We start from the raw sequence: 23,202 nt of genomic DNA, 5'->3' as shown, positions 1-23,202 counted from the left end.
ATTCTAAGGCCATGTTGCTGATTTCTAGTGTGGTTTGCAGCTTAATAGGGATGGATAGGGCTAGACATTAGAGAGGGAGGGGACGAGCTAAATATTTCTATGCCTGTGCTATGCCCATTGTCAGTAGCCTCCTAGACGAAAGACAACTGAGAGGCCAGGCATGCAAAGTACACACATCTATACCTGTGGAGGGGCAGGACTTGGAGGCCACAGGACGGTGTTGTGGGAGCCAGTGTCCTCCTGTTGAAAGCAAAGGGTCTTCCTGTTAGTACACAGGGTGAGAAAGAAGCATCTTCCAGGACTTTTAGTTTTAACACCTGCTCAGCTTGTGGTTGCTGTAGCCCAGGATGACATCACCTTCTGTGGCCTGGGCCCTCCCTCATCAATAATGATATTAAAAAATGCCCCACAGGCTTGCTCACAGGCCAGTCTGGTGGGGGCATTTTTTCAATTGAGGTTTCCTCTTTCAAAATGACTCTAGCTTGTCTCAAATTGACGTAAAACTAGCCAGCACAGATACCCAAGGGAAGTCAGACACCAGAGGGAGGGGAATCTATAGCATGAAGATGTGGGAGACAGCCAGGGGCAGGATTCAGCAGACGTTCTCCTCATCCTTTGTGCTGGTGAAAAAGCTGATCCTTAATGTAGGGAGAGGAGGATCACCAAAACTCACGTCCTTTCTTCTAAGGACCCACTTTTAGGCAGACTACAGAGGGACCCTCTGCCAAGGGTATCTTCACAGATGAAGACTCTAAGAAATGGACACTTGGGCAGGGCAGGAGAGTGTGGGAGGCAGAGAACCCAGTGAGAAGCATTACCAGTGCTGCAGGTGTGAAATAAAGGGGACACGGACTTATCAAGGGAGAAAGTGGTTGGACAGGGAGATAGGAAGGCTCTGTCTTCCCTTCTCCTTTAAGAAATGGCTCCAAGCAATGCTGACAGGCTGTCATTGTGCCCTGCAGGGTGGATATAAGACTTGGGGTGGACCACTTCACATGTAGACACAGTGTCTGACCCCGGAGTGGGAATACAACACACTCAGAATGGGTCTGATTCTTTACAGGGGTCAGGTCAGGCTGGACCACTAGCTGGGGAAAACATGGCCACTTATCTACTTGTCATCACCTCTTTTCACCCCACTAGACTAGAGGTATCTCCTGAACATTTAGAAAGGAGGAAATAGAGCAAGATCCAAAGGGGAAAGCTCTTGCATTATCTACTGAAGCCCTGGACTCAGTCAACACTGTAAATAGAGCCATGGCCTTCTCAGTTCTGTAAGCCAGCCCCCACTTCTCTGCTTGTGATCATTTGTAGACATGGGGTACCTGTCTCTTAGAATCCTCTAAAGGCCTGAACAGAAATTCACAAGGCTAAACGGCCAAACCACCCACTAACTCAATGACCAATCATAGGATGTTGTATTAGGCGTGTAAAGAGACAGTGGGTGGAGTCAGGGTGACCTTCAGATTGTGGTTTTTAGATGTCAGGAGAGTTCATGCTGCCCAGATGGAGAAATGCAGGATGAGAAACAGAATGATGAGAGAGGTTGAGCTGGGGTTGAGGAACTCAGTAGGGTGTGGTCGTACCAGTAGAGGTCTCTAGAAGGTGTAGAAAGACGAGCCCAGGGCTTCATCTCCACGAGGAACCCTAACCTGCAGCTGAACACTCCCATACTTTATCTCTCTGCTTCTCTGTGGAAGGCAAACCTCATCCTGCTCCTGGAATCCTAAGACAACTCTACAAAGGCCCACCAGCTTGTGCCTGGTTTGACTAGAGATGTGGAAACTCCCAGAGCCATGAAGGATTCCCTGTGTACCCACCCTCAGAAGGCAGAGCTAGAGGATAGAGGATAGGAATGGAGCTGATAGGAGGTGGGAACTGAGGGAAAGAGTGGGAGGAAGGTATTTCACTTCTAGAACATCTTTGTTTTAAACTAGCAAAGACTTGGAGCATTAAAATAGACGTTGCTGGTGAGAATACAGTGAGATGACGGAAGAGCAAGATAGCATCTTTTTGGAAAGCATTTTGCAACATATATAGTAAGAGCCTTGCAAAAGTCCTTGCCCTAGGACCCAGAAGTTCCATCTCTATGGAATCTGTGCTTGGTAAATAATAAGTATCTCATTCTGGACAGCGTGATTTGTAAGAATAATGGGGAGAGGGGGCTGGAGAGATGGCTCAGAGGTTAAGAGCATTGCCTGCTCTTCCAAAGGTCCTGAGTTCAATTCCCAGCAACCACATGGTGGCTCACAACCATCTATAACAGGGTCTGGTGCCCTCTTCTGGCCTGCAGGCATACACACAGACAGAATATTGTATACATAATAAATAAATAAATGTTTAAAAAAAAAGAATAATGGGGAGAAAATGTAAGCCATCCTAAATTGTCAATATTCAGGTTGAAGTTCATCTTGAGTAAGGCAGGTGTGGTAGTTTGAATGAGAAAGACTTCCATAGGTAGATGTTTGAATATATGGTCTATGGTTTGTGGTACTATTTGGTAAGGATTAGGAGGTGTGACTTGGAGGAGGTGTGTCATTGGGGGTGGGCTTTTAAGGCTTCAAATGTACCATTCTCTCTTCCTCTCTCTCTCTCTCTCTCTCTCTCTCTCTCTCTCTCTCTCTCTCTCTCTCTCTCTCTCTCTCTCTCTCTCTCTCTCTCTCTCTCCTCTGTGTGTGTGTGTGTGTGTCTGCCTTGTGGTTGTGTCTCAAGATGTGAGCTCTCAGCTACTGCTCCAGTGTTGTGCCTGCCTACCTGATGCCATGATCCCCACCATGATGGCCATGGCCTGTCCAATGAAACCGAAAGTCTCAAATACATCCTTTCTTCTACAGGTTGGGTTGGCCATGCTTTGTCACAGCAGGTTTGCTCATCATCCCTAGGGTTGTGTTAAAGTAGCTAAAGCAGATATTCCTCCAGTCTAGGGGTGTTCTTCAGGGCTGAAGGCTTGTGTTAGATAATTCTTTTGGAGACTGCAGAATGTTTTGCAGAATTATGACTTCTTCCAACTACAGACTAAGAACACCCTTTGTCACTGTGGTGACAACCAAGACTATTGCTAGATATCGCCACATGACCCTTTCCCATGGAAGACAGCATGGCCCCCAGATAAGAACTACAGTTCCATCCTGTTGGTAGCTAGCAACAGGGCCTATAAGTTGAAGTCTATACAGATCTGTAAACCTCAGAAGGGAAGGGAAGCTGGCTGGTGTATGAGGAGGAATAGGGGCCAAAGTATGTCTAGTGCCCCTCAAGGGCTCTCATCTGATGGCCATGCCTGCCTCCACTCAAGCTCATGATGGAATGTTCCCATAAGGGACAAGTTCAAGAAGGCTGACCAGCCAACAGGCACCTTTATTGACTCACAGGGTATTTTAAAATAATTGAAATAAAGTGTTAACATGTTTTTATGGTTTTGAGGGTGTTTTTGTTTGTTTGTATGTTTTGCTTTTGAGACAGAGTCTTCTGCTTCATAGACCAGGCTGGCCTTGAACTCTAAGGAGATCCACATGCCTTTGCTTCCTATTAAAGTTATGTGCCACCATGCCCAGCTGTGAGCATGTTTTTAAATATAAGCCTTCTTTCTACGATTTTGAGACTCACAGGTGTAACCAGTTCCCGACACACTTTGTGGGGTTAATAATAAACCAGACCCCCAGAGTATCTTCCTTATGAACTTGGACACAAAAGTCCAAACAATATATTAACAACAACAAAAAACAAAAACAAAACCACTGTAACATAGTATCAAAATATTTATATGCAATGGCCACATGAGATTTATTCTAGTTATGCAAGAAGGAAATAATATAATTACATCAATCGATGCAGAGAAATCTCCAACAAAATCCAACTGAATGATTTTAAAACATTCTAAATAAACTAGATGTCTCAACTTGATAAACCACGTTTGTTTGAAAAACAAACCTAACCAGGCAGTGGTGACACATGTCTTTAATCCCTGCACTTGGGAAGCAGAGGCAGGCAAATCACTATGAGTTTGAGGCAAACCTGGTCTATAGAGCAAGTTCCAGGACAGCCAAGGTTTCACAGAGAAACCCTGTCTTGCAAAACCAAAACCATACAAACCAACAAAATAAATCTTATAGCTATTAGCTTCCTTAACATTAGAAAACTCTACAATCTTCCCTTAAGATTAGGAAAAAGGGCAAAATATTCATTCTTTCTACCCTTAGTTAACAAAGCAATGGGCATCCCTGTCACTATAAAATAAGAAAAAGAAGAGAAAGGATAAAGAAGAAGAAATTAAAACTGCTCAGAGGTTGTGGAGGGAGTAAAACTGTCCCTATTTACAAATTACATAATTTCATAGTAAATCTCAAAGAAACAATGAAAACAGCAACACCAAAAAAATCATTGGAACTAATAACTGAGTTAACCACAGAATATAACAGCACACAAAACCCAATTCCCTAAATATAAACATGTGGGCCCTGAAGTGATTCTTACCTTGTTTTTTTTTTTTTTTTTTTTTTTTTTTTTTTTTTTTTTTTTTAAAAAAAACAGGGTTTCTCTGTAGCTTTGGAGTCTATCCTGGAACTAGCTCTTGTAGACCAGGCTGTCCTTGAACTCACAGAGATCTGCCTGCCTCTGCCTCCTGAGTGCCACCTGGATGATTATCTATCTATAGTCACTCTAAAGAAAAATGCAGCACTTAGGTAAAAACTTCCTGACAACAAATAGGTAGGATTTGTTTGCTAAGGATTATCAAATGATTTTTTGAAAGAAAGAAAGAAAGAAAGAAAGAAAGAAAGAAAGAAAGAAAGAAAGAAAGAAAGAAATGGCCCTATAAATGGAGCCAGAAAACATCTCAAATGATCAAGGAAATCAATTCTTCTCTACTTTATCTATTCCTTAATGTGATTCTTATCAAAATCCCAGTAACTCGTTTGTAGACATAGGTTTATTCTAGCATTTATATGGAAAACCCACAGATCATGGTGAAGACTCACTCTATTTGACCTTAGGACAACACACAACTGCCACAACCAAGAGAGCCATCACAGCTTCCATTCTGTGTGCCTATTCTAAGTGTATAGAAGTTCATTGAGGTTCTAGACTTCAGATCTGGTTAATGTTGGTGTGATGTTTTTATTTGCAAGAGTTTTAAAAATAAAGTTTACAAATTCTTTTTTAAAAATCTAATTATAAAGATGATTCTGAATCAGTGTTGTAGAACAGAGGACCTAGGCTAAACCTACACAAATATACCTAACCAATTTGTGAAAAAGGTGCAAGATCTATTCAATGGGAATGAAAACACTCTCTTTTCAACAATAAAGCTGGGACATGGGCATTCATGGCCAAAACAATAAATGTCAAAATAACAAACAAACAAACCTTCATCTTCAAGAGTATGAGAACATAAACCAGAAATTAGGAGACAGTATTTGCAAAAGAAACATCTAAAAGAGAACTGCTATTCAAAATATATTTAAAATGAACCCTTAACATTCAGTAATAAGATGCCGACCATGGTGGGGGTGTGCCTTTAATCCCAACACTTTGCAAGTTTGAGACCAGCAGAATCTACATAGGAAGGCCCAGATCAGCCAAAGCTACATATACGTTGTCTCAAAAAAAATTATTAAAACAAAGTCAACAAGCTTATTAAAAAATGATCCCAAGTCTTTGAAGACTCAGCAAAGGAGACAAGCAGAGGTAAACAGCACAGGACAGAATGCTTCTTACAATATATCATCTGGGAAGAGCAAGCTAAAAGAACAGTGGGACACCACTATGTCCCTGTGAGGATGACTACGATCCAGATCACTGCCAATATCCAGCACCGGGGAGGATGGGAACCAAGAGGACATCCATTTGTCAACAGAAGGAGCGTGAGATGGAGGAACAGTTGGAGCAGGTAGCTGGATGGGTTCTTACAAAGCTAAACTTTCCCTTACCACATGATTGATGTGGGAGTCCCCTCTGTGTGCTGTGATTACCATTAATGAATAAAGAAACTGCCTTGGCCTGTTGATAGGGCAAAACTTAGGTAGGCAAGGAAGACAGAACTGAATTCTGGGAGAAAGAAGGGCCAAGTCAGGGAGACACCATGGATCTGCTGGAGACAAACACTGGGAATTTTACCCAGTAAGCTGCTGCTATGTGGCAATATACAGATTAATAGAAATGGGTTAAATTAATATAAGAGTTAGCCAATAAGAAGCTAGAGCTAATGGGCCAAGCAGTGTTTTAATGAATATGGTTTCTGTGTGATTATTTTGGTTCTGGGCAGCCAGGACAAACAAGCGGGTCCTCCTCCTACACATGATAGAGCAACCACACTTCTTATCTACTCCAAGGAGCTACAGCTTATGTTCATAGAAGACATAACCATGGATATCCACGCAAGTTTGTACAACACTTGGGAGCATCCAGGATGGTGCTGGGTAGTTAAGCAAACTTTATCTAGAAAATAGGACGTTATTCAGGAAAAAAAAAGATAAATTATCAATCCATGAAAATAAATAGAAATTTTAGATAGATTTTGCTAAATCAAAGAAGCTGATCAGAAAGGACTGCACACTATGTAATTCTAATCATATGACTTTGTGGAGAAGATACTCCATTGAAACAATAAAAAGGTCTGTGGTTGGATCAGCAAGATGGCTTCTGAGATAAAGATACCTGCCATGCATGCCTGGCAGCTTGGATTCTATCCCCAGAATCCATATAATAGTGGAAGGTGTGAACTGACTCCACAGAGGTGTCCTATGGTACACGGACTCAAACATACACACACTGATGACGATAACATAGGAAAAGTAGGTTTTTTTGAAGAGCTGTGGTTGTCAGGACCTGAAGGATGGGGAGAAGTCAGACATAGAGGATTTTAGGAATAGGGTACTATTGCGTAAACTGCATGTGATTACGTATGTCAAAGTCTACCAAATGCATGCCATCAAGAAGAATCTTTACATAATGTATGAACAGTGAGTGATAAAATGTGTCAATCTTAGTCTGTGTCAGTTCTATCAAATGCACCAATCTGGTGGAGGAAGCTGATAAGGAGGATGACTATGAAGCTAAAACTAATCTAAGAAAAGAAACCAAAAGTCAGTGTGGTGGCAAGTGGCACGGACCTGTAATTGTAGCACTTGGGAAGTGAAGACAGGAAGATCAAGAGTTCAAGGCCAACCTCAGCAACATAGGGAGCTCAAGGCCAGCCTGGGTACATGAGACCCTATTGACTGTGTGTGTGTGTGTGTGTGTGTGTGAGAGAGAGAGAGAGAGAGAGACAGAGAGAGAGAGAGAGACAGAGAGAGAGAGAGACAGAAACAGAGAGAGACAGAGACAGGGAGAGAGAGAGACAGAGACAGGGAGAGACAGAGACAGAGACAGGGAGAGACAGAGACAGAGAGAGAGACAGAGAGATAGACAGAGACAGACAGAGAGGAAAAAAGGAAAAATGGATGAGCCTCAAACTTAGACCCTGTACCATACAAAAGTTAATTCATGCATCACAGACTTAAATATAAAATGTTGAACTTTAAAGATTTTAGAAAAAAAGAAAATCTCCAGGATGTATAGCTAGGCAGACTTAACAGCAGAACTATCTATAAGAAAAATGAATATACTATACCTCACTATAATTAAAATATTCTGTTTTACACAAGACATTATTCAGAGGATGGAAAAATAAGTTATAGGGCAATCTACAAATCATCTACAAATTACAGTCTGACTTCTAGACTATGTAAAGAACTCCCAAAATACAACACTAATGATAATGACAGAAAATGAGCAAAAGATATTTTACCAAAGAGATTAGTTGTCTCTTATCCACATTCCCTCCTAGACCCTGGAGGCCGCAAGGTGGGAAGAATTGGTGGGCGGCTCTGAACCTGCACTGATTCTGCTCTTTGCTGTACATATAGACCTCGGATGAAGTTTGCTTACAAAGTGGTTGACTAAGAGAATAACAACAACTAATAAAAAACAAGACAGTAGCCGGGCGGCGGTGGCGCATGCCTTTAATCCCAGAATTTGGGAGGCAGAGGCAGGTGAATCTCTGTGAGTTTGAGGTCAGCCTGGGCTACAAGAGCTAGTTCCAGAACAGGCTCCAAAGTTACAGAGAAACCCTGTCTCGAAAAACCAAAAAAAAAAAAAAAAAAAAAAACCAAGACAGTATACTATAGTAAATGTTATGACTGGTTTCTTTTTCTCCTTCAAACATCTTTTTAAAAATATACTTGTGTGGGTATGTGTGTGTATGTGCCTGGGTGTGTCTGTATGTCTCTATTTGTGAATGTGGGTACAGATGTCCAAAGAAGCCAGAAGAGGGCACTGGGATACCCTGGAGATGGAATTACAAGGTATTTGTAAACCACCTGACGAGGGTGCTGGGAACTAAATTCTTATCCTCTGCAAGAGCAGCAAGTGTTCTTCGCCTCTCTCCCGGCCTCAAACATCTTATTGTGCTGTGTGCACCCTCCATATGGCAGTGTAAGATTGCCTATGGGATGATGGGAGGGAGATAGACGCATGGTAGGCACTGTGATGTAGATTTGGGCTGCTGTGGACAGGTAGCTTGAAGACAAACATTACAGTACGGTTGGTCTGGAACCTGAGACTGCTACTAAGTGACTAATGGATAGTAGCCTATGTAGCATGTATTGTGTCTTCAGTGACTGATTCCCACCCCTGCAGCTCAGAGCAAGGCATTCTAAGAAAGTTCTACTGATGCTTTTCAGATGCAGGGAAACTGATCTTTTATAGTGTACTGTGGGAAGAAGAGAGGAAGGCATAGTGACCAGGAAACATGGTGACTGGGGACCATAGTTACTGGGAAACAGTTTGACAATGAAACTAAGCATGCAATCATTATAGGAACCAGAAATTGAACACTTGGGTACTTATCTCAGAGAAATGAAAATGAGTATATACAAATATACACACAGACACACACACACACAGACACACACACACACACTTGAGTGTGTGTTTGTGCATTTGTGCCTGTACATAAAATGCACATGACAACGTCATTTGGAATAGCCAAAAACTAGAAACAAAGCAGAAATGCTTTGATGGGGGAATGACCAAAAAACTGTATTGTACCTCCATGGACTACAAGTCCATAGTGACAGGGAACAGACTCTGCTGCACAACAGTGTGGGTGTATGTCAAAAGCATTCTGCCCACTGAAAAAAGTCAGTTCTAAAAGATAACATGCTGTCTGACCCTGACTTAGCTAGGGTTTCTATCGCTGTGAAGAGACACCATGACCATGGCAACTCTTATACAGGAAAACATTTAATTGAGGTGGCAGCTTACAGCTTCAAAGGTTTAGTTCCATTATCATCATGGTGGGAGCATGGCAGTGTGCAGGCAGACATGGTACTGGATAAGGTGCTGTTACATGTTGACTTGAAGGCAACAGGAAGTGGTCTTCTACATTGGGTGGTATCTTGAGCATAGGAAACCTCAAAGCCTGCCGCCCCCATAGTGATACACTTCCTCCAACAAGGCATATCTACTCCAACCAAGTCATACCTCCTAATAGTGCCACTCCCTGTGAGATTATGGGGGCCAATTTCGTTCAGACTATCATAGACCTTCTTTCTATAATATTCCTGAAATAATAAAACTGTACTATTGTCAGTAGCTAGAGTTACGGGTGGGAGATGGGAGAGAAGTAGGTGTGGCTATAAGGGGCAACAAGAAGAATCATCTAGCTATGGAAGGGCTCTTTGACCTGGGCATCTTAGTGTCTAAACTGTAAAAACTATAGAATAATTTTATAAGATGCCACCCCTGAAGCCCTCTCTTTGTATTTTTTTTTAAACTATACATAGATTTACCATTATCTTAAATTAAAAAGCAAAAGGGAAATGTAAGAGCCAACAAGATGGCTCAGTCAGCAAGGACACTTGCTAAGTTTGAAGAAAGGCCTGAGTTTGGTCTCCAGGACCCACATGGTAGAAGGAGAGAACTGACTCCCATAAGGTGTCCTTTGACCTCCCCACATGTGCTGTGACATGTGCGTGCCTCCACACAGACATATACACACACACTAAATAAATAAAGTGCATTAAAAAAACACTAAAGACTTTGTCGATAACCATAGTCTTCTGACTTCTTTGGAACAAATAAAATCCTGCTGCTCTGGTTCCACTTTTGCCCACGACCATAGTCAGCTGGAGTGGGTAGTGGCTGACTCCATTAGGCCAGACCCACCTGTTTGCCACAGTTCTTGCCACTCCCTACAGTCTCACACCCACAGTCATTGCTTCTTGCCTGTCCCCTAAAATCCCTAGTTTGCCATCTTTTTTCTTTTCACGTTATTTCCCTGCCTGAGAAAAGATTGTTTGGAAGAAGGAAGTGAGAAAACAATTGGCAATAGACTGCCTTGTGTTTATTTTTAAGTGTGTGTGTGTGTTGTGTGTGTGTGTGTGTGTATATATGTGTGTGCGCACGCGCGTGCGCTCAGGTGTGTGCAGGGTACTCAATTCTGAACATCATTCCTCAGGTACCATCCCCTTTGGTTTTTGAGACAGGGTCTCTCACGGAAACTGAAACTTTTTCATTCTACCAAAGTGGCTGGCTAATGAGCTCCAGAGAATCCTCCTGTCTCTACCTCACCAGTGCTGGGATTAAACCTGGCTTTATATGTAGGTTCTGTAGGGTTGAACTCAGGTTCACATACTTGGGTAGCACACACTTCCAAGAACAAAAATATTTCCCAGCCCCAGGCTGCTTTTTAAATCCGATGACTTCAATCAAAGAGGCCCATAACCATTAATCCAAAATGTTCGCACTGACTTTGCTCACCAGGGCATTAAGCTAATACTCTCAGACTTTAAATGCATAATGGCAACAATTTGGATACGTACTCCTTAATAAAATAGTTTAAAGTCCCTTCTTTGACTGTGAAAACCTCTTCTGACTTGAAAACAACTTTTTTTTCTTGCGTTAAATCAGCTCTGCATTCAAACATGTGCAAACCATTTTAATCTCTGCCGTGTCCATGGAAGCTGCTGAGTAGATGCAATCTGGAGAGAATGTGCTCAGCTCTCATTACATCAATTTTAAAAGCACAGGATAAACAGTAGTGGCCATGACTTGTGAAATGGGGCCCCTGTCGTGCTAAAGGACGGCTGAGGATGTAGTGACGAAATAGCCCCACAGGTACAGATACATCACACGGATCCAGGGGGCTGTGTCTTCCCTTGCCTCTCGCTGGACACAGATGTTGGGGGGTCAGTGTAATCAAGAGAGCTGCGCAGCAGGAGGCAGAGAAGCCTCCTGAACCCACCTGGTGGTCCGAGGTGCTGTTCTCGTTGCCCATGGTGACTCGGGGTGCCCAGCGTCCCTCAGAAGGGTGTCAGAGCGACTGGAAAAAACGAAAGGGCATAAACATCTGGGAAGAGGAAGGAGAGCTGAGGTCTCTCTTTTCTGTGCATCTCCCCAGACTCAGAGCCAGACGATGGTAAATGTTTATCTCTTCAGCCACATCATGGAAAATCACTTTGGGTTCTCTTTTGCAACATGCCACCCAGACTTCTTTCCCAGCACGGGCTGCCGCTTTCACTCCCCACCCAGGGTTGGCAGCAGCTTCTGACAGGCAAGTTTGTTCCTGAGTCTGAGTTAACGCCAGCGTGCACACATATGCACATACACAAACGAGTGACAAAAGGCTCCCCCTAATACCAAGAAGCCTGGGGAACCCTGTTCCCAGGAGGATTTTCTGTTTCCAATTGTAGGCAGTTTGGAAAGTCAGTGCGGCTGCTTTCTCGCTGTGGATGACAGTGCAGTCCGCTGCCAAACATTAGGAGGCGGGAAATCTACTTCTCTCCAACAACATGGTTGGGTTGTCATTGTTCGTCCCTCTGAACACTTGACTCATGAACTCAGCTTCACTTCTGTGTATGTTTTTATGAAAGTAGAGCGGGCTCCTTGGTGAGAAACATAGGGATCTTGGGAGCCAGGCTAGGAATAAATACTCTTATGAAGCTCCGAGACAAATAGAACCATGCTGTGGGGCATTCAAGGACAGTACTGACAGTCCTCCTAGCTAAAATGTGTCCTGCACAGAGAGGCCCTGCTCTTTGCCTGGTATCACAGACTAGAATTCAGGGACCAAGCTGGGACCTTCCCTTTATTTTCTTCATGGAGAAATTAAACCACAGAAACTTTGAGGGAAAAAAAAATCAGATGCATTTTAAAGCCGGTGCCTCGGAAAACACCAATCTCAAGCAGTGTGTGGAGGACCAGAGTTCAAACCCCAGAAGCCAAGTAGGAAGCCAGATGAGGTTGCCTGCATTTGTAATCCCAGCATTCCTACCTCAAGATGGGAAGCAGAGGCAGAAGAATGGCAGGAAGTTTGCAGGCCAGCTAGCCTGGAGGACACAGCCCAGAAACCAGAAAGACCTTGTTGGCCTTGACCAGTAGGTGGTGAGGATTCCTGAAGGTTGTCCTCTGACCTCCGCAAGTGAACTATAGCAGGAGTCTGACTTTCAGCATGGTTGTGTGCATGTGCGCACACACACACAAATTAAAATGAATTAATTTTAAAAACAAAACTTAAAATTAACCAATTGTGCAGGGAGCCGATTTGCCGGCCACCATCACAAGATGGCGCTGAGCCCCTGCAGGGCCGAGTAAACAACTCCATATTAGGCAAGGCTCTAGACAGAACCTCCCTCAGGCATGACCCGTGTCCACTCTCCCTATATAAGCAGCTGCCGTTTAGTGCTCGGGGCCCCTCGCTTCCTGCTCTCCCAATAACCAAGAGGCTCCAATAAAGCGTGATAGGAGAAGAATCCTTGACTCGGTGGTCGTTCTTCCCTGCTGGCCAGGGGGGTTCGCCGCAACTGGTGCCGGAACCCCGGGACGCCGGGACATCTTTCGGTCACCGGGCGAGGGGCCAGAGGATCCAGAACTCAACACGCGGGGCGGGACGCGTCGGTAAAGCAAGTCTCCCAGGTATAATGATTGCTGGAGTTGAGCCCTGAAGTGTTCTGCCTAGCTTTTGTGGTAATTGTGATCTGTGTGTTCCTGTGTTGTTTTTGATTGAGCTGCCAGAAGCCTGGTCAAGAGAGTGCCTTTGTTATTGCGACAGCGCCTAGTCAAAATCGAAAGTAAGTCCGTTGTAGATAAAACGGCTTTTCTCTGAGGGGGAAGTAAGACTGCCATAAATTAAGCGGCTCCCCGGTAGGGCGCCCGTGCATAAGTGCACATTAAGGAAGATTGATAACGGTCGTAAAGGACATTGACCAGAACGCACCGTGGTTCGCGGTCTCTGGGGATTTCACCTTGCCTTCATGGGAAAAATTAGAACAGGACTTGGAAAGAGCTAAATATGAGGAAAGAATAGGCAACTGCTTATGGGAGGGTGATAATGCAGATCTTGTTAGAAAAGGTAGAGAGGCATTAATGACACACCAGGACAACTTATCAGAATCGGATTCAAAAGGGGGAGACTTGGATAGGCCTAAAAGAAAAAAAAAAAAAAAGAAAAGGAAAAAGAAAAAGAAAAGGAAAAAGAAAAAGGATCCAAAAGTTAAGTCCAGGAAAATGGGCCAAAGAGAGCCCTTGGACAGAGAAAAATAAAATATAATAAAATATAATAAAATAAAATATAAAATATAATATAATATAATAAAATAAAATATAAAATAAAATAATATAATATAATAAAATATATAAAATATAAATATAATATATATAATATAAAAAATATAATCCCCAAGGCCAGGGGATTATTAAAAGGGCTAACAGAAGCCTCAAAGATATTCTAACAAAACAAAAAGGGGGAATAGCAGAAACAGCATCCCCCAGGGATAGAATTGCCTTGGCATTTTTTACATTTAATTTTTTAATTTTTGATGGTCAAGGCCGAACAGCGGCTGATAGACATGCTAACATGACCCCCGAAGATAAGGGAGTATCTGTTATGTGGAAAGATGTGTTGGATAATAAATGGTATGGACCGGATCCAGTCATTGCGGGATCCGGGGGAGCTGTTTGTGTTTTCCCACAGAGTCAAGAAGTCCCTCATTGGGTACCGACACGGCTGACAAGGAGCCTGAGACCAACAGCTGAAGATGAGGGCTGCAACAACATGGATGCTGATCCTGGCAATGAAGACAGCCCTGCTGAACGCGAGTCCAATAACGTTATGGGCGGTAACGAAGGCCTGGCCCATGCCAATGCCTGTTCATGCTAATTCCTCCATATTGCCCATACTGTTTTCCACCTCCTGCGATCTGGAGGCACCCTGTCTGCCTAACTCAGACGCTAAACAGGAGTTGTTTAATGCTACAAAGATAGCCCTAAATGGGACTATGTGCTTCTCCCTTGAGGGGAAGGGATCCTGCATAAGGCTTTTACGCAAGAACTTGACCAATTGGATGGATCCCCTGATGCAGAGTAAAGTTAGGATAGGGTCCCTGGGCGCAGCATTAGCCCAGGTGACTCAGGGTGCCACCTCAGGGTGAGGAGGGCCCAGTAATGCTACATCTAGCAATGCTACCACCTTGGCCATGAGAGTGGAGTCCATGGTACCGTTGGGAGGTGCATCCACTCCTAAAAATGCCACTCGTTTTAGGGCGTCACCAATACCTTTATAATCAGTCTAATCAAAATTCTACTATTGGATCAGGATGGTCCTGGTATCAATGGTTGCTCTCTAATGAAGTAGGAGCCACGATGGACATCTCAGCCCTGGCGATGCTACAGTTAACTAAGACTTGGCTCCTTAATGTTTCTGGTAGCATATCAGAGTCACGGGGCTGGAGAGATGGCTCAGCCGTTAAAGGCTAGGCTCACAACCAAAAATATAAGAGTTCATAGCCATGGTTAATCAGGTACAAATGGCGACCACAATTAACGATGTGGTTTCAAGGACAGCTGATGCATTAGAAACCCAGAATAAAATCAACAATCGTATCCTTTCTGGCATAATAGCTGCCAATCAGAGCATAGATTATGTGCAGACTCGGGTGGATAAATTGACCCGTCTGGTCCAGATCGAATGTGTCTCCTATCAGAAACATGTATGCATTACTTCTCTTATCTTTAACAATTCCAGGAATGAGTCATGAAGAATTGGGGGACTGGTCGCGGGAAGCGGAGCTGTTTCTCCAGAATCAATTGTTCCAGATCACTATCCTAAATAATACTCGTGTCCAGCCCATCACCCTTAAACTGATTGGCTATACTTCCGCTTTCTCCTTTTTTAAGGAATGGGTGGTGGTTGGGATATTTCTGGCATGCTGTCTGGGAGGATGCATGGTCTGCTTGTGGCTGATTTGCCGTCTTCGAGCCCAAACGAATAGAGATAAGGTTGCTGTCCTACAGGCCTTAGCTGCTTTGGAGTGTGGTGACTCTCCCCAAATATGGTTATCGGTTCTTAAGAACCAGTAGGCATTTGTCTGTCCTGCATAGCCTTTGCACCCCTGTAGGGCTTGTTCCCATTGCACCAGGGAAGGTGTGCTGAGACAACGCTTGAGGTACTGCCTTTGCACCTCCTAGGGGTTTGTCCCATTGCACAGGAGAAGGAGTACCATGAGCCTGGGCCTCCCTTGATCGGCCCCCACATCATGAGGTGGGAGCCAGAACGGGAATAAGACCCCTTGTTGCCTACTTTGCTATAAAAACTAAAAGGGGGAACTGCAGGGAGCCGATTTGCCGGCCACCATCACAAGATGGCGCTGAGCCCCTGCAGGGCCGAGTAAACAACTCCATATTAGGCAAGGCTCTAGACAGAACCTCCCTCAGGCATGACCCGTGTCCACTCTCCCTATATAAGCAGCTGCCGTTTAGTGCTCGGGGCCCCTCGCTTCCTGCTCTCCCAATAACCAAGAGGCTCCAATAAAGCGTGATAGGAGAAGAATCCTTGACTCGGTGGTCGTTCTTCCCTGCTGGCCAGGGGGGTTCGCCGCACAATTGGTTTTTGATTAGTTATTCAACCAACATTGATGGAGTAACCTGTCCATGCTATGTATACTGAACAATCATGGATCAATAAAATGTAAGTATTATGAGCAGGCCCAATTAAATGAATCTGGAGCCTGGGAATGTGGCTCAGCAAGCAAGCCCTTGTCTAGAATACACAAGACCTTGGTCCAATCCCAGTACGGATGAAATAAAATACCTCAAAACTGAGGAAATGACATTAATGTCACCCTCGCGCACAAGTCTCTTGTTCCTAACTTTTAAATTAAGAGAATACAGCTTATCAATAACTTTAGACAATTTGTTTTGAATATTCACCCCACATACTAAGTTGTAGAATGAAAAAAGTCATTTATTTAAAATTGACCTGTACCATTTATTTTTCTTTTGTTCATTTTAAAAGATTCCTCATAAGCAAATAATGTTGTTAGAATCATTATTCCTTAATCAGTTATTAAATTCCTCGTATATACCAGGCTAAAATATATGACATTAAATTTCACATGGTCCATTGTAATTTTAATTTTTTTCCTTTTTTAGCCTTTTTGAGACAGGGTCTCTCTACACATCACAAGCTGTCCTGGAACTCACTATGTAGACCAGGCTGGCCATAAACTTGCAGAGATTTGCTTGTCTCTGGAATTAAAGGCATACAACACCATGCCCAGGTATAATATTAATTCTTGATACTCATTCACTAAATGAATTTAATAACTTTATTAAGAACCATAAAAGCTTTTTTCCCCCAAAGTGCCCTCAAACTCAGTGTTGCTAAGGATGGCCCAATCCTCCTGCCTCCACCTTCCAAGTGCTGAGCTGGCTTTTTGAACAGGCAAAAGCAAACGGCAAAACTTCTGACACAGCATGACTTTGAGATGGCAAAGAGAAGATGGCAGAGTCACATCAGAGCCCTCCTCTGGGGACTACGGGACAGGCATCCTTCAGCTGCCCCAGGCCAGAAAGGCAGGTGCCCTACCTCTGTTTCCACTTACCTTCGGGGATAGTCTGAACTTTGGAGGTTTCAGCCCACCGAAAGTTTGCTTTTCAACAACTGGACTTTCTCCTTATCCTTTCAAAAAACCAGTGAGGTCTAAGCTGAACCCTGCTCCAATTGGACGAACGACCGTTCCCCACCCAGGTGCTGTCCCAGACAGACCAGCTGGCTTCATACCTGGGCTGTGGCTGAGCTTATCCAAGCCTTCCTGCCTGGGACTCTGCACCTCCCAGCTAGGCCCTCCCAGGGCCTCTCCGCCAGCATTTTCCCCTTGGTGACGTTAGCAGAGGCTCCTTTCAGAGCCGGCTTATTCTAACCAAAGCTGCCCCTGCCCTCTGATTGGTCACGCCTAGCCTTGCTTGCTTTTGTGCACGAGATCAGGGAACAGATCTCTTTCCAGAAAGAAGTCACGTGTTCACAGAGCTTCTTGTGTGCACCTGGGGAAATTCCACCGCAGATACTATGGGAAGACAGAGAAAACTCGTGGAAAGCAGATGACGTGGCAGTCTGGCACCGCTGGTGTGTGCAGAATGAACTTAGCCAGGCGTGGCTTGGGTTTCAACTAGTGAAGTCATTAAAAAAAAGCACTGTGTGACTGGATTTGCTGATAGGCAGGCTGCCTGCCCTTTGAGGTTAAGGAGACCTGCAGACCTAATAGAGCCCCAGGCATCCAGACAAATATTCTCCCGCCCACTGGCTTCTACTCCCATGACTCCTTCGCTTTTTACTTCCAATGAAAGAAAATACCTGAAGAAAGCTCTGACCCTGCGACCAGAGAGAACCCATTCAGGGAAACAAATCAGCATTTTGTTCAAGGATCCCTGAGTACCAGGCGAATACTACACGCTCCCTGAAGGTGTTTAAGGCCCTTCTCTGGGAGAACTGGGGGCAAAAGAGCTCGAGTCCACTTTGCATTTGAATAGAGCAGAATTGTGTATGTGTGGGCATACACCTAGATCACCAGCTTTCTAACTGCACAATGGAATATTATTCAGCCATGAAAAGAAAGCATTGATTCACATTACCACTCTGTTAAGTGTCCAAAGTGTTGAGAAGTGAAAGGAGACAGGCACAATAGGCCACGCATTGGGTGACTGCATTTATATTGACAGAACTGACAAATCCACAGGGACAGGAAGAAAAGTTGTGGTTCCCAGGAGCTAAGGGAAGAATAGAACAGCTGAATGGTTGGGCGCAGGGATTTATTTTGGTGTGATAAAAGTATTCTAGAGAGGCTGGAGAGATGGTTCAGTGATTAAGAGCACCGAGTGCTCTTCCAAAGGACCCAGGTTCAATTCCCAGCACCCCATATGGCAGCTCACAACTGTCTGTGACTCCAGGATCCAACACTATCACACAGACATACATACAGGCAAAACATAAATTTTTTTTTTAAAAAAAAGTATTCTAGAATTAGAGGTAGCAACTCTACCAGTGACACCCAGGAACAATAAGCATACAGACGGTCACTGCGTTGCTTGTTTAAAAATTAAATATGTTAATTTATGTTACCTGAATTTCATCATAACTGTTTCCTTGAGTTTTTGAGATCTGTAGTCCCGGGTGGTTATGTAGCCCAGGCTGGCCTTGAACTCCTGATTCTTCTGCCTCCACCTTCCAAACACTGGCATCAAAGGTGCATATGGTCATACCTGCCTAGGGTTCTTGTAAAGCTGAGTTTCACATTTGGGGTTCTGTGTGATGTATAGTTGGGGCGGGGGAGGAATTCTGGCATCGAGGGGGAAAGGTTTGAAGATTGTTTCTGTTGTGTTTATCAAATGGCATGGCTCAGCAAAATGGGAAAAAGAACTCTTTTTAAAAAAAAGATTTATTTATTTATTTATTTATTATGTATACAGTATTCAGTATTCTGCCTACATATATCCTATAGACCAGGAGAGGGCATCAGATCTCATTACAGATGGTTGTGAGCCACCATGTGGTTGCTGGGAATTGAACTTAGGACCTCTGAAAGAGCAGTCAGTGCTCTTAACCTCTGAGCCACCTCTCCAGCCCAGGAAAAAGAACTCTTAAATCACAGGGATTTTTCTAGGCTAGAGAAAAACCCTATGAAGCAAAGGTCTTGGATGAGCAGTGGTGGATGAAGACGGGGATTTTGAACAGACATAAAGCACAGGGAAAGCTAGACAACGGGAAGTGGAAGGAGAAGGAGACTGCTCCTGAGGGAAGGGGAAGCATGAAACTGGCCAGCTCTGAGGTACGCAGGGCTCTGAAGGGGGGGGGGTCATGCGCAGCACCCAGTTTTCAGTTCCATGTATTTTGGTGACATGACTCCTTGTCACTGACCCCCAGCTCGACAGCTCATACTCAAAAGGTGTGAGTGTTCAGTGAGTGTTTAAGATTTCTCCAAGAGTGTGAGTGGGTTCAGGGCCCAGAGCCATGAAGGGTCAGCTCTGGGCAGGGAACCATGGCTGAGTGACTGAGGTGAACGTAGGGAATGCCATGGATGGAGGTAAACACAGCAGTGAGCCACCCTCTCTTGGTACCGGTGCCTTGCTTGGGATGCCTCTCTCTGCCCTGGAGACGTCTGTCCTCTTCCAATGCCTTTTCGTGATGGTCTCTCAGTTGCTGCTTATGAGAACGTCAGTCAAGTTGTGCATTAAAGGCTACCAGTACGGCCTCATTTTACCATAAGCCCCTCTTCAGTACTGTGTCTCCAAATATGGCCATATCCCCAGCACTGGACCTTATGAGCTCAATATACAAACAGAATTTGGAATCCGTTAAAGAAGAAATTTGAAGACACTTGGAAAAACAAAGCCAAAGAATTATTTAAAAAAAAAAAAAAAGTCTTAGAGAAGACCTGCAGGGCTCAGAGTGGGGCAGATGGAATATCTGATTGCACTGGCTTCAGTAGTCTATAGAGGTCTCTGGATACACTGCTAACAGCTTATGGGGGCTGCTAGGATATAAAGTGCCAGGCATTTAACTGGTGAGGACACAGAGGGCCTGGCCTGGAACAGAGAAGCTAAGAGAAAGAAAAGAGGAGGGTTTGCAGGGGAGAGTGGAGTTGGGTAATTGTCTGGGCCAGCTTGGTCCTGGTGCTGGAAGATTAAAGGGACAGAGAAGAGGCTGGAGAGGACAAGACAGACATGCAAAAAAAATGAAAAAATACCCCTAGGCACCTTGCCCAGAACCATGCTGCTGGCAATTCCTCTTGAGAAATGAGCACCAGTCCCAAATCTGGACCAGCATCCTGTACTCAGGCAGCACCTAGGCCTTTGACACAATGTTCTAGTTTCATTTTTGTTGCTATGATAAACAGCACTGACTAAAAGTAGCTAAGGAGAAGAATCTATTTGGTTTACAATCCCAGGCTCCACTCCATTAGTGAAGGGAAGGCAAAGCAGGAAAGAAGTCAAAGTGTCACATCCGGTGAAGAGGAGTGGGGGGGGGGAGACAGACAGACACACACACACACACACACACACACACAGAGAGAGAGAGAGAGAGAGAGAGAGAGAGAGAGAGAGAGAGAGAGAGAGAGAGAGAGAGAGAGAGAGAGAGAGAGAGAGAGAGAGAGAACGCATGGATCCTTGCTGCTCCCCTCTCAGTTCCTGCTGGCAGAGCTTTGTTCAGGGTTCAGGACTCACTGTCTAGGGAGCGGCACCACCCACATTCTGGGGGGTCTCCCCACCTCAATTAAACATCAAGACCATCCCACACAGACATGCCAGCAGCCAACCTGATGTAGGTAGTTCCTCATTTCCAGGTGATTATAGGTTGTGTCAAGCAGCTAAAACTAATCAACAAGAATGTACTGCCCCTGTGAAGACTCAGGTCTAAGAACCAACTGTTCTAGTCAGACACAAAGTAGGCTTCCTCTTGGTTTAGTTACCCTGGAGCTAAAAACCCCAGGCACCCCAGGACCAGAGGTTTTTCATTGTGGAATATTCCTTTACACTGTGTGAATATATGTCACTGTGATTGGTTTAATAAAGAAGCAGACTGGCCAATAACTGGACAGGATAAGGTTAGGCCAGAAAACTAGACTAAGGCCACTGGGAAGAAGAAGAAGGGCAGAGTCAGAGAAGTTGCCAACCAGACACTGGAGGAAACAGGAGGTACAAGATGAAAGAGAGAGCTGGATGGTGATGGTGCACGCCTTTAATCCCAGCACTCAGGAGGCAGAGGCAGGAGGATCTCCGTGAGTTCGAGGCCAGCCTGGTCTACAATAGCTAGTTCCAGGACAGGCTCCAAAAGTCACAGAGAAACCCTGTCTCAAAAAACCAAAAAAGAAAAAAGAAAAAAATGAAAGAGAGATAATGTCACATGGTAGAATATAGATTAATATAAATGAATTATATATTTCTATATATTTAAGTTGTAAGAGTTAACTATTAACAAGCCTGAGCTATTGACCAAGCATTTATAATTAATAAGACATTTCTCTTTGGTTATTTGGGAGCAAATGCTGAAACACAGAGAAGCTCTGCCAACATTTTATCATTATGACTGTTATTGAAGGGAGGTGGCTCTTTTTGAGTAAATAATATTTGCTGAGGGCTCACCATAGTCCTAGTACCATGCTTGGTTCATGTATAATCTTTGTAGCCAACCTATTGGCCAGAACTATTATTGCTCTTCAGCAAGTGAGAAGCCAGAAACTCACTAAGGTCAGATGTGGCCAAAGGGCAGGTACCCTACTGGAAGGTGGGACTAGAATTCCAGGTGGGATTTTTTTTTCTTTTTCAAATTGTTTTTATTGAGCTATATATTTTTCTCCATTTCCCTCCCTTCCTCCCCCTCCCCTGCTACCCTTTCCCATGATCCTCACACTCCCGATTGACTCAGAAGATCATGTCTTTTTCTACTTCCCATGTAGATTAGATCTTAGGGTCCTCATTGTTGTCTAGGTTCTCTGGGGCAGCCAGGACTTTTTGATCCTCCCCTATGTCCCTTTCTTCTTATGGCGTGAGCATGGGAGGTTATTTCCTCAGTGTGTCTCAACCACACATGAGACAGTTGCCCACAGCGGGCATGTGCACCTATGGATTCATCCCAAGACAGAATTTACTGACATGCTGTATCTCAGGGAAAAACAAAACAAACAAACAAAACACTCACATTACCGGGCCTCATAGGCTGGCACACACGGGGTTGTTTCCATAAAGCCAAGTGCCTATTATTGGCATGGAATGAGAAAGCTGGTTGTCAAGCAGATCGGGGTATTCAACTTGACCAGAGCTGCAGTTGTTCCCCCTTGGACATAAAATGTGGCTCCTCTATCTCAGGAGGCCCGTGAGTGGGTCACCAGGTAACAGGCATCAGCCCCTGATAACTGCACCTGGATCCTGGGTAAGGCACCTGGCTTCTGTCTTACTCCAACGATGCAGACAGCTGGCACATTCAGACAAGGGAATCTTGGGGACCAAAATGGGCCACACTCATTGACCTGAGCCACCATCCATTACTAAATTCACACCAAGAACAGACCTGATTGAACATTTACTTTTGTCAACTTAGTGGTAGCTGCTGTAACCACGGTTGGTGCCACCATTCCCCTTGGACGCAGCCAACAGTCACCATTAACTGTGGTTTTTAGATACCACCTCTGACTCCTGCCCTGACCACCATCATCAGGCACCAGGGCTGCCTTTGCCAGTGTGAAAGAAAGCACATGAATGCATAGATCATGCATGCTGGTTGTATTCCTTACTGTGATAAAATACAGAGCAGGAACAACTTATGTGTAAGATGGATTTCTTTGTTGTGGCTTGAAGTTTCACAGGAGGCAATGCATGGCTGCCATTCACAGGGTAACTCCACCCTAAACTCTATGGCAGCAGGAGCTTGCTCACACCTAGATCAGAAAGCAGAGACTGGACCTGGAGGTGGAAGGCCCATTCACAGGTAACCTACTTCCTTTAGTAAGGTCCAACCTCCTGAAGGTTCCATACCTCCCCAAAACAATGCCACTATCAGAGACCAAGTGCTCAAATACATGAACCTATGGGGGGGGGGTCATTTCACATGGAGGTTTTCCAGCCCCACCTGCCCTGGGACAGCACTGCATGTAACCTGCTGGGCTTTGTGGCTATGTCAGTGAATTAGTATCATATATATATATATATATATATATATATATATATATATATACACGTATATATCTACATACATATATATACGTATATATATATACATACATACATATACGTGTATATATATATATATATATATATATATATATATTTCTTTTCCTTGGTGCATTTCAAACATTTGATAAATTCTGGAGTTTCCCCAGACACAGATGGAAATGTTGG

General features: G+C 44.2%; 1 protein-coding gene across 1 annotated transcript in view; it reads right to left on the bottom strand.

Moving 5' to 3' along the window:
* Tacc2 (transforming acidic coiled-coil containing protein 2) overlaps positions 1-22,580 on the bottom strand; it is a 194,192-nt gene extending 171,612 nt beyond the window's left edge. The window contains exons 1-2 of the mRNA XM_042054163.1: positions 22,392-22,580; positions 184-240 (exon numbers count right to left, since the gene is read on the bottom strand). Of these exons, the coding sequence (XP_041910097.1) occupies positions 184-240; positions 22,392-22,580 (246 nt within the window). The remainder of the gene's footprint in view (positions 1-183; positions 241-22,391) is intronic.
* Between the last annotated feature and the right edge of the window lie 622 nt (positions 22,581-23,202).

Source organism: Arvicola amphibius, chromosome 1 (genome assembly GCF_903992535.2).
Source record: "Arvicola amphibius chromosome 1, mArvAmp1.2, whole genome shotgun sequence".
Classification (NCBI taxonomy): Eukaryota; Metazoa; Chordata; class Mammalia; order Rodentia; family Cricetidae; genus Arvicola; species Arvicola amphibius.
The sequence above is the reverse complement of the archived record's forward strand: the minus strand, read 5'-3'. Positions and strand labels throughout refer to the sequence as shown.